This window comes from Vanessa cardui, chromosome Z (assembly GCF_905220365.1).
Source record: "Vanessa cardui chromosome Z, ilVanCard2.1, whole genome shotgun sequence".
Taxonomy (NCBI): domain Eukaryota; kingdom Metazoa; phylum Arthropoda; class Insecta; order Lepidoptera; family Nymphalidae; genus Vanessa; species Vanessa cardui.
Window position 1 is genome coordinate 6,360,441 of NC_061154.1, and position 11,870 is coordinate 6,372,310.

Genomic DNA, 11,870 nt, shown 5'->3' on the forward strand with positions numbered 1-11,870 from the left:
CGTAAAAGTGAACTGCAACAAGTTCAGAGAGAGCAAGCGAGTGAGCGCGCAACAAGTGGTCAATTGAGCCGCCGCAGTTTCCGCGAAGGGTGGTTGCTGTCTCCCACCGGTTGATCTGGACCACGCTTCGAACTTAGCCTGGTTTTCGCAGACGTAATCAAGACATGCCTTAGCGCTAGATTCGCTTCGAGCGCTGACTTCAAATACAAATTATTGACTTTTGATAAAGTAATCTTCTTCGCTAGTAACACGAGTGAGATACGACGTCTTAAGATTGTAAATGTAAGGGTACTCACCGCCACCCCCCGCCGCCTCCTGCATTTGAAGAGTCGTTGCTGGTCTCCTTCAACTGGATAGCGCTCGCACTTTGCAAGTTTGGCACGTTCACACTGCGAAACAAATGATTCAAAATATATTAAGAGATTAAATACAATTACCATTAAATTCTACATTGATACATAAATTCTTGTGTCTTTAATTAATATGCGAAATTATATTAGACTTTATAAGATTTTAAATTAACATGGTTATTTTTATTATAAAAGTTATTCATTTCGGGATATTTACCATGTTTTTTATTTTTACGAGACTGTTTCGTGAAAAAGACATTCGTAGAAAATGTCTAAATATCGAGCTGCACCAAACAAAAATAAAAAAACATGGTAAATACCCCGAAATGAATAACTTTAATATATTAGACTTGAGTTAAGATATTTAAACGGATATAACATAATAGGTTAATAAACAATTGTGTGGTTTTAATAAAATAAACTTCAAATTCTATGTTAAAACTTGATTGTACACAAATTCGGTTTATAATTTTTTTATTCAAGAGACCGTTAGGACAGTTAGGGCGTCTTGCAATTGTTCGGATGTAGTATTATACGAACCAAGATTTCCAAGGAATTGTAAGTTTTTTTTGTATTTTGGAATTTAGCAAAGTTACTAAACTTTGCAGTCACACACGTGATTAAAATAAATGTATTATAATACGTGTATTTCATTGTTTTGTAATATTAAAGGGTTAAATCAAAATAATCATAGATATAAAATAATTTTCACATACATTGGAGGTAATTTATTCATATAACCCTTTTGGTGACTAAAAGAAATATGTATTTATATAAAAAAAAATACTCCTTATCAAGTTTCTTGTCGATTCTAAACTTTAGAATCTACATACCGAACCCGTGTTATATTTCATTTGTAAAATGAGTATTCACGCCAGCTTGTACGAGCCTATTCTTGAAAAATGATTATTTCTCATTTTTTTAATGTAAATGCATTTATATGTACATTAAAAGATAGTTAACACAAAGAAATATAATTATATCGTGATTACGATGTGAAAAAAGCCATTAGTTAACTTAAATCAAGTACAGGATTCTTATAAATCAATGATTATACTGCAAACTTAAAATGCCACGTGGACATTGTTTATAGTAGAGCTAGAGCGTCGGTTCTAGAGATTTCTGGGCTCCATTGAAGCATTGTTTAAGCGAGGACAATGCGTTTTTAAATCGGAGCAGGTAAACACACGACCTTCTCCGAAACTCGCCGAGAACAGCAGAATGATCGAGATGCCTGCGGGCGTCTTGTGTGTGGTGTTTTCAATCTCTTAAATATTTTACCCTTAGACTTAAGCAAATCCCCTTATAATTTTTAATTCAATAAAACGATTATATCTATCTCACAGATATTAAGATAAGGCCCAATTTGCGGAACTATTTTAGTCTTGTCTATAAAATTAATGACTCGCTGTCTTTGTATATAGATACATATTATAATTATTATTATTTTATTTGTATATAAAAAAAAACTTTAACCTAGATTTACTGTTAGCTATAAGGGTAAAACCCCAGGCTGGTAACACTACTTGTATAGTCTTTCTCAGTCCGCGACCCGCATCGCAAACCAAAACAACTGACTCATCTTATCCGATTACCTAAGTTGCACTTTTATATCTTATTACAGACCCAGACAGCAACGTAGCTTCATTGACTTGATAACAAAAATTTTAGCGTTGCTATTCATTTAAATAATTTTTTTTGATCTTTTTTTCTTAAAAACGTAATGATTTTAAATAAAGCTAACAAATAACGGTTATTGCCTTTTGACTTTAATTATAAATTCGCGTCATTAAGGCAATTTTTATTTATATATAAATTATTATTTAATATTTAGATATGTAGAATAAATTAAAAGAATTTAAATCAGTTGTTTTGTAGTTTACCAGTGAAGATCCCAATAATTTAAGTATACGAAAATTACTCTATTAATTTGAATAAGTACCAAATATTTATGGAAAAAAAAATTGACTAGTTTCAACTTACATTTTTTTGTTCGCAACCGAAGGCTCCACTACCAAAGGCAGTCCGCAGTAAGAGTAACCTAGGAAGAATTAAATAATTTGTAACAATCCTTATTACTTTTTTAAACTGCATTAAATTAATTACACGAGATTCTAGATTGTGATAGTCAGATAATTACCATGTAGTTTGTCGATGGCTCGGTCAGCTGCTGACTGGTCGGGGAAATCAACGAAGGCGTATCCTCCGCGTTTGACCGAGATTTCTGCAACCGTCAAGTTGTGCTCCGCGAACAACTGCCGTACTGCTTCCTCATCAGCTTCGGTTGGAAGATTACCGATGTATAGCTTGTTCATCGCCGAAACAGTTTTCAATTGTTCACTCATGCTGGCTATTATCTGGGTTTTATGATTCCTGTACTATGGAAAACAGTTAAAGCTGTACGGTGAGTGACGTGTCCGATGGATCGTTTTTCTTTTGTCTTATAAGCGGATTGATATACAGCTGAATTCCGAACGCGTCAATATTTTACCGTCAAGATGGCCACGCACTGTAAGTTGTTACATAGGAAAGAGGTTTTATTAAAAAAAAATATAATTATACAACTTCATTATTTTAATGATACTACCAATACTTACTTGATTTTATTTTTTTTTATTTATCTATTAAAATTATATTTCTAATTACTCTATATTTATTTTAGTGAGTACAATTTTGAGGTCTAACTATGCAAAATCGGCATATTTTGTGACTTCCACCCTCTCATTATATGTCGTTAGGATCCGCCGACTTCGACTGCGTTTGAAAGGGTGCAGGTGCTATTCCAGTCTATAATCTATATCTATGCCAAATTTCATTCGGATCCGTTCAGCCACTTTGGTGTGATTTAGCTACAAATCCACCAACGGTTTATTAAATAGTGTTAAAAATTATGTAATAGGTAATTAAAGAACGCAGACAGTAGATATGTTTGTGCGCTTTTGTAATAAAAACTACTTCAATGGACAAATGTGATGACTCTAAGAATTAGATCTTACCGCTATTACGCTTAGATATCTAACACTTTAATATATATTGCTGAGTATGTTAAGGAACTTACTTACCTATTGCTAAGCATTTCAGACTGATAACATTATCATTCGCAATATAAAATGATTGCTGGTTAGAATCACAATATTTAGGCATTACGCAGCTTGGTACCAAAATTCAGGTTTTAATACAAAAAAAAAAAAATAACATCGTTAAAAATGCAACAAAGCATGCATTAGACAAAAGCATTTGCAAAAAATGCGTTACTTTCTTGTTGAATTATTAATGCATGATTGTTTCAGAATCTATATTTCAATTTAATAAATGAAATAAAACACAATTTTTACATGTAAATTCAGTGGTTCGATAACAATCTCATATCTATTCAACGGGCACTTTTGGCCAGTCCTCTTGAGCAGAGGAAACAAATATTGGCTTTCTATTAAGGATTTCAAAATCTTGACTTGAGTTCAGAGGGTGGAAATACTCAGTATTTACTTATCGACCTAATAGATTCTAGTTATGTCGAAATATCTAGGTATTACTTTAATTTACAACAAAATTAAAGTATTTCTACAGATCAAATGTCAAAATAATTTACAATTTAGTTATGACTAGTGCAGTGAACATATAAATTTCTCTCGAGGGAAAAAGATGGAGTCATGGAACTAACAGAGTGTTCATTAAGAACACCTCAATCGACATCGGGAAGATTTCAATAAAAATATTATTAACTGTTTGTGGTCAAAATGCATTATCGTCTTATGGCATATAACGTCTATTCTTAAAAATTTTCGTTAAAACAAAGTGTATCTATTAAATATTTTGTAATTGATAATGATTTTAAATGTAAGTTGAAAATACATTCACCTAAAGTAGTATTAACAAAGTGGTCGAAATTTAACGATAACTATTATTGAAAATTTGAGCAGAACACTATAATTTGCATGTTTTGAATATTTTATTCGATTCTTTTTTTTCCATTGATAACTTAAGCTCGACTATAGCTATTAACTATTATGAAATAAAAAAAGAGTAAATCAGTTGAAAATTACTAGTACTGAAACGTAACGTTCGTACTAGTTCTTTCTATTAAAAAAAAATGGCAAATTTAAAAAATAGTAAATAATTTTGGTCTCTTGTTGGAGTGCGTACATACCTTAGGCTTAAATCTCAAGTCACGCCTTTAAAATTATTGATTTTTTGTTAAGGAATTCTAATTAGCAGACTAGTGATAGGAAGTTGGTAGTTTTCTAATTCCGTATTTCACAGAGCACCTGCGCCTGATCCCTCCCCGTTCGTGGAGGATTACTATCCCACCGGAATGAGGGAATAGCTCCAACTTGCACAATTTGTTTAAACTATATAACATATTTCAATGGACTTGCCACGGTCTACCTCTAAACTTTTAGCTAAGCTGGATGACAACCAAAATTGGTGATTAATAATGAAATATTTACATAATTTATGTAACGTTCGTAAGCATTTTAAATACCCAGAAGGCTTTAAAATAATTTAATACCAATATTTTAAAACGATGTGTTCCATGTCTCTAAATAATGTAGTATGGAGATCATGGTTACTCTGCTCGCTATAATAGTTAATGTCATGGCTTATTAGCCACTATGCCTATTATTACTTATTAGCCAATATGTCGCACTTTGCAAATGCACTGTGAACCGTTGGACCCGAGTAATTACGTCCCCAAGTGAAGGCGACTCGGTATCATTTGTAACTCGCACGAATCATACCGATAAGCAATATCATTTTAACTTATTTCCTTATCAATAAATTTTGTTATTAATTTATAATGTTTTTAGTAGACTATAATTTTAAGCCGATTTAGTTTCCGATTTACTTAAATAAAAATAAAAATTAATGTGATTCCTTGTATTTATTAAACACAGAAAATAATACTTAAAGTAAGAAGTCACAAAAGGTTATTTTTATTAGCACTTCGTTCTTAAGAAAAGAGGTACGAGTTCGTTGTTACATTGTATTAAAAAAGGTCTAATGTTCAACTTATTTTTAATAGCAGTGCTTTCACAAAAAGCTCTCCTAGGCATGTACAATGAATGAAACAATGGTTCCTCTGACAACACAATTAAAGCAGGTAGCTTCGGATCTGTATTGTTCAGAGTTAAAATATTTTTACTAATCTCTCTACGAATTTACTGAAGTATTAAATCAGAGAGAAACATTTCAGCCTACGATTAGTTATATAAAATTATGAATGTTATTATAACAGTATTTTAACGGCTTTTCGAAAGTTGTCCTTTATTAGGAATGTGATATTAGGTATTTATTTATTTGTTAATTCAATGGCTTACTAACATACAGCTTCCGTATTATATAAATATAGTAAGTTCGAAACCTACAAACAGATTATCGATTGATTGTAATAAATAAGAATAAAATTATTGACGGTGTATTTTATATTCTTGTTTTATCCGTAACAGTTTCTCACGTATACTTTATTTTTTATACCAACGAATAAAAAATGATGGACGGTATTTAGACATCTGATGAATAATAAGAAGAATAAATCTGAAAAGGAAAAAAACAGACTATTATAAATTTATTCAATTTAATATCTGTTATGACTAGGCTATAGGGTAATTTTTAAATCAATTGAATTAGTATTAATAATAATGTAATAGCCAGTGCTTATAAAATAAACCTTCCTGTTGCTACTTCTTACGTCTTTATATACTGAGTTTTATCAACCTTAGTGCTTAATAACTTAAAAGCATTGCTTCAAATAGCAAAGTGTACATAAGTGGTAATACTCATTTGCACAAAAGTGTAAAATAATAACCTTGTATACTGTAAATTATTATATATAAGAGCCTTTTTTTCTTATATTTTATTGTCTTGGCAGCATTTGCTTGGTTATTCGCCCGGACAAACAATTTTCTCTTCGACTATGTCGAGGTAATTGCCTTAAAAGTTTGCAAACATAGGGTATCATATCGCTTAAGACTATCTCGAACTTATTAAATATCATATGGAGTATGAAGGTTTCCTAACAATTAGAGTAGTGCTTCTGCGTGAATCTCGAAAAATAGAATTTATTATGTATGGTTTATAAAAGTATTTTATATATGTTGGCGGACGAGTTTATGGGCCACCTGATGGTAAATGGTCAACATCACCAATAGACAATGACGCTTCAAGAAATATTAACTATTCCTTACATCGTCAATGCGCCACCAACCTTGAGAACAAAGATGTCCTTTGTGCCTGTAGTTACACTGGCTCACTCACCCTTCAAACCGGAACACAATAATACTGAGGACTGTTGTTTGGTGGTATAGTAACTGATGAGTGGCTGGTACCTACCTAGACGGGCTTGCACAGAGCCCTACCACCAAGTTAATGTTAATCTATTAGCAGTTAAATTGCCGCGAAATGGAAATAAGTACTTCTTGTGGTGTAGGGTGAAGGTAAATGGTAATTATATTATATAACATAACATTTGAATTCATATGTAATAAATTGTCAGTGTAAGAATACCTCAATGTCTTGTTGGATGTCTTAATGTCTGCCCGGTGTCGGCCAATTTAGCAATCCACGATTTATTTTCTGGATTTCTATTGCAAACAATACACTTCTGCTAAATAGTATGATATTTTTTTTTTCAAAAATATCTCGTTTACTAAAAGTTTATTATATGATTTAGAACTTGTAGCATTGCTAATTTGTGGAATTCCGAACTGTTGCCAGTATTAAGCCTAATATAACATTTTGAATCTGCCTTTAGTACATACATTCGAGATTATAACGTAATAAATTATAGATTATAACGTAATGATTACTTGTTACATCTTTATCAAAAATCCAAAAATGATGCTTTGCATGCATTAATGAAATATTACGCTCTTATTTATGTTTAACTTTAAAATAAGTGGTCTCTACCAACCAATTCAATTACGATTACGATATATCATTATGTGCTTAGGTCGTTAGTCGAGGGTTAATTTAATTGCTGTTCCACTATCGCCATCTAGCGTCAAATAGAAAAGTTGAATTATTTGTTTAGTGCCATCTAGCGATCACACAATGCATCAAAGTAATAAAAGTATTTTTCTGTCGAAAACAAAAGTATATTAATAGTGAGTCTTTTTTTTTTAAATATGTTATCAGAAAAATCATAATACGAGATAAAATAAACTGAAATTTGGTATTTTTTTGTGTAATGATTTGTTGTATTTGTATAACGACAATATTGATTACGTTGTGATCCGAGACAAATCAGATTTAAAGTTGATGCGGATTTTCATTGATTCAGGATGTCGGATGACATTAATAATTTTACTATTGTCAGAAATGTTAAATTTTAGAAAATAGTAAAAATATTTGTTTATACCCCGTTTCCTTTAATTAGATATGGAGCCCCAACATGACGTTATGTCCTTAGATCCAGGTATATATATGCATAATATTTGTGCAAGCCTTCAAATTAAATACAGTCACAATATATCAATATTTCCAAAAGGTATTAACTAACTAAAACATATATTAATATCTATACAATACTAAAATCAGTTAGAATATTTTCAGTATATAAAATTTGTTGATCATTTAGTACTTTTATAGATTTCATTTAATCCGTGTAGTATTAACGTAAAATTTATCAGCACCGGTACTTGGTTTAACTGAACATATTATTTTAAATTTGCATATCGTAAGTACTCTTCGTTCTGTTTCGTGTTTCGAAGTCGGGACGATCAAACTAATTTATTCTGTGTGCTATCCCATTTTGCAAGAACTGGCACGGTACAGCCCACACATAACAAATTTTAGGGCTAATCATCAATTTTTAGTAGAAATTGTTGTTCGGGTTTGACAAGTGATTGAGTCAGTAAAACTACAGGCATATAACCTCTGAAGGAATGTATAAAATTCCTTATAGCATCAATGTCTTTGGGCGGTGGTGAAGACTTACTATGATGCAAGGGCCAACGCTAAACGCTTGATGTCTTTAAAAGAACAGTCCTGGTTTAAACCTCCATCCATTTTTATTTTAAAACAACATGAAGCGGTTTAATAGCTAGTTTTGTTACCTTGTTGTAATATATGATGGTGATGACAATTGAGAAGGATAATTATCATATTAAGAAGAAGATATATTTACATAAGTTGTGGTATAAATTTAAAAAAATCCTATTTAAAAATGATTACTACACAAATCAACCGCATTGAATGGTGGCAAGAATGCTAGCAGCATTTCCCCGTTCTATTGCAATTCTCAGTAATTGAACCAGCCCTCCTGTCACCGGTGAAGGCATTAAGGCGAGGTGTTACACTTTTAATGAAGATTTTTGCTCTATTACTAATATTTATTTATATTTTTGCACGGCTCCCGTTTTATTGAGGTTTTGTTTCAGGTTCTGCAAGATTTTATTTTTAACAAAAAACCGTTAGCAGTACCTAAACAGTGGTTTGGAATTTACGAACAATTCTGCATGTGTTGAGAGTATGATTGGTTTCTGTAATCAATGAAAATTAAGTCTCTGTATACTAAGCGCCCTAAACCTGAAGAATAGTAAGTAGGGAATGTCCTCAGTTGCTGTGATTATGATGGGTATAGTTTTTACCGTTTCACTTTACACTGAGATTTAATATCGATTGATGAATCAGTATATTTGGCAATTTTTCGGTGAAAGTAGAGGCTGTCTTCTGAGTATCCAGTACAGCAATATCTATAAGGTATACCTACCGTCTTATTTTTCTTATCATGTAGCTTAATATCCAGTTTATTAAAGGGCACAATCTAATCATGTAACACAGTCCTATCTCAATGCAGCTTATATTCGCGTGTTTCAAGGATATGTCTGGTTCATATGTATAATTAACAGTTTTGCCACCAACAAGTTTGTATTTGAATGCGAAGTATTGGTGAACAATGGCAGCTATTTGATCGTGCCTATGTTTATAATCTGTCTGTGTTATTGAACTACATGCCCGTTATGTGCTGTATAGTTTCTGAGCTATTGTGGAAATGTCAGCAATGGTCTAATTATAGTGTATGGTCTCTGATTATGAGTTTTCTATTGTTTCCCGTACAACAGCCTGTAAATTCCCACAGCTGGGCTAAAGGCTTCCTCTCCCTTTCAGGAGAAGGTTAGGAACATATTCCACCACGCTGTTCCAATGCGGATTGGTGGAATAAACATGTGGCAGTATTTCTATGAAATTTGTCACATGCAGGTTTCCTCACAATGTTTTCCTTGCACCCTTGTGAGGCCGTGTAAGTTTATGCTACTTTGTCTTGGCTACAATTCGGTTCATCAAATCGTGGCGATGTCTTCCGTGAAGTGACTTTTGTATTCAGTATTCAGGTGTTAATTTGTGGCTGTGTTTGTGTGGACACATTCATTTTTCTGTTTTGTACGATCTTTAGGACTGGGAAGTGGAAGTTTTATACTTCATTTATCTATGCCAAATTCTTTATCAACAATATTAACAAGTTTCCTGTTAAATTAGCAAGATTTTTAGTCCATTTAAACTATTTCCATATAAATTTTATGTCGACCATATACCTATATAAGTTATGAAAGTGTGTAATGTTTACTATTGTTTGAAAATCTGAATCTAAAATTGAAGATAATGGGTTTAGAGCTAAGTAGAATAACAAGGAGCTCAAAGAATCGCCCTGAAATATTCCACGTCGAATTTCTGTTCTTTCTATTTTTATAATAGGGATGAAAAATAAGGATTAAAATTTTTGAGAGTGGTTCTGCGATGAAGCATTGAATTATTTTAGAAATTCTATATACTACTAAATTTTCTAATGTGCAAGTGTGTACCTATAAAAGTCGGCAATGAGGTACTGAATGAAATATCTTATAATTAATATACATAGTGTAACTAATTCTGTTTCTGTTCCTACCAGCTTCATGGGCGACGGCGTCGCCCATGAAGCTGGTAGGAACAGTCGCCGCGACGCTGTTTACTACCAGCAGTGTCCCCATGGAGCTAGGGGCTTATTTGACGGATTGTATTACATGATTTTGATTATTTGGACGAATAGAGCTCACCATGCTCGTTCATGAGCAAACAGTAAGTTGAAGCCCGTGGAGGCCACTTTACACTCTTCCGACGCCGATCCTGTAACCTTCTCTATCCTCTTCAGGCATCCTCTGGGCCGTCTTTAACCAATTGGTGGCCCTCGGATCTCGAAGCCCTGGGCACTTGCCCAAAGTGCCCAATGGGCAAGACGGGTCTGGGGATCCTGCCCTAATGCCAGTTGTATTATAGTCTAAACATTTTAAGAAGGTCCTGCCTAATAACCTTATATAGCTTTTGTAGCAGTATGCACCAAAGCTGGTAATATAAAATTAATCTCTATCGCTCCTTATTGAACTGCCCTACACCCCCTCCCCCCAGTATTATACTTCACATAATGAAATATGGAAATATTAATTCAATCTCATTTCGTATTGCTATTATACATTGACACCGACCTTAATTTACCGTACCTATCTCATGATTTAAAATATTTATTAAAAATTAACAATGTCATTATTTAGTATAAATTACAAAAAAGAAAGAAGTTTTAGGAAGAAAAAGAAAGTGCATATTACTTGGTAAAGCTGTTATATATAATAAAGTTTTGAGATTGTTTATATATAATCATTATATTATATATAATAATGCTTAAATTACTAATTACAAAATTTCTTCCAGTCATAAAAGGGGTATTAAAAAAAAGAATATTTTACTAGTGACATCTACCGTATAAGCTGCATGTTTTGTAGTTAAAAACCGAGGAACAGTATTGGGGGACAATCCTTGTAGTGATTTCATTAAGATAAGATAGATGGCGCTGTTTGAGAATTATTATGTAAAATATATATAATTGTTATGTATATTTCAATGAAAACTTAGAAACTGTTTTAAAACTGTAGTATGAACGAGAAGCGTTTTAACCATTCAGCCATCTCGGCTTATCTGGACGCTGAACATTTGTCGCAGCAAAATGAATTTTTAAATTTTCACTTTGTAATTAATTTTTGATCATTAACGATGCATAAATAACAAAGGAACAAATATAGAAACCTGCGAGATCTTCAATTTCTTAAAAAATATTTCATTTAATGTTTGTCATCTATTTCCCCTTCTTCGATGATGTTCTTGATAGGCTGCAGATTATTCAAGAAACCCATGAACTTATTTGTTAAGTTCACATCTCCTTTTTGGTGAATCCGGAAACATATGATTCATGAATATTTTTTCGTTGGTGTAATATCGATGTAAAGTTGATTGCACCTCATTATTTAAATTTCTATAATCTGTAAAAGTTTGCATCACTCCAAAACGTCGAAACTTGCGACCATACGGCAAAGCATCCATGGGTATATTCGTGCATATGCCTTGGACTTCCAGTGTACGAAGATGGAAGTATTGCTCTTTGTCCAATATCAACTACTTTGTTATTCCATATTGTATGTCGTAAATGAAAGTACTTTTCGACTCGCAGTTTTAATTGGTTGTATTGTGTGTAGCTTAATTGTTTCTAGTTCTCGA

At 32.5% G+C, this 11,870-nt stretch overlaps 1 protein-coding gene across 1 annotated transcript; it reads right to left on the minus strand.

Moving 5' to 3' along the window:
* Positions 1-292: 292 nt before the first annotated feature.
* On the minus strand, positions 293-2,779 carry LOC124542919 (insulin-like growth factor 2 mRNA-binding protein 2). Its single transcript, XM_047120856.1, has 3 exons — positions 2,491-2,779; positions 2,334-2,391; positions 293-389 (listed from the first exon to the last, which is right to left on the minus strand). Exons 1-3 carry the CDS (start codon positions 2,693-2,695, stop codon positions 293-295), a joined length of 360 nt encoding a protein of 119 aa, XP_046976812.1. The 5' UTR covers positions 2,696-2,779.
* Positions 2,780-11,870: the final 9,091 nt, after the last annotated feature.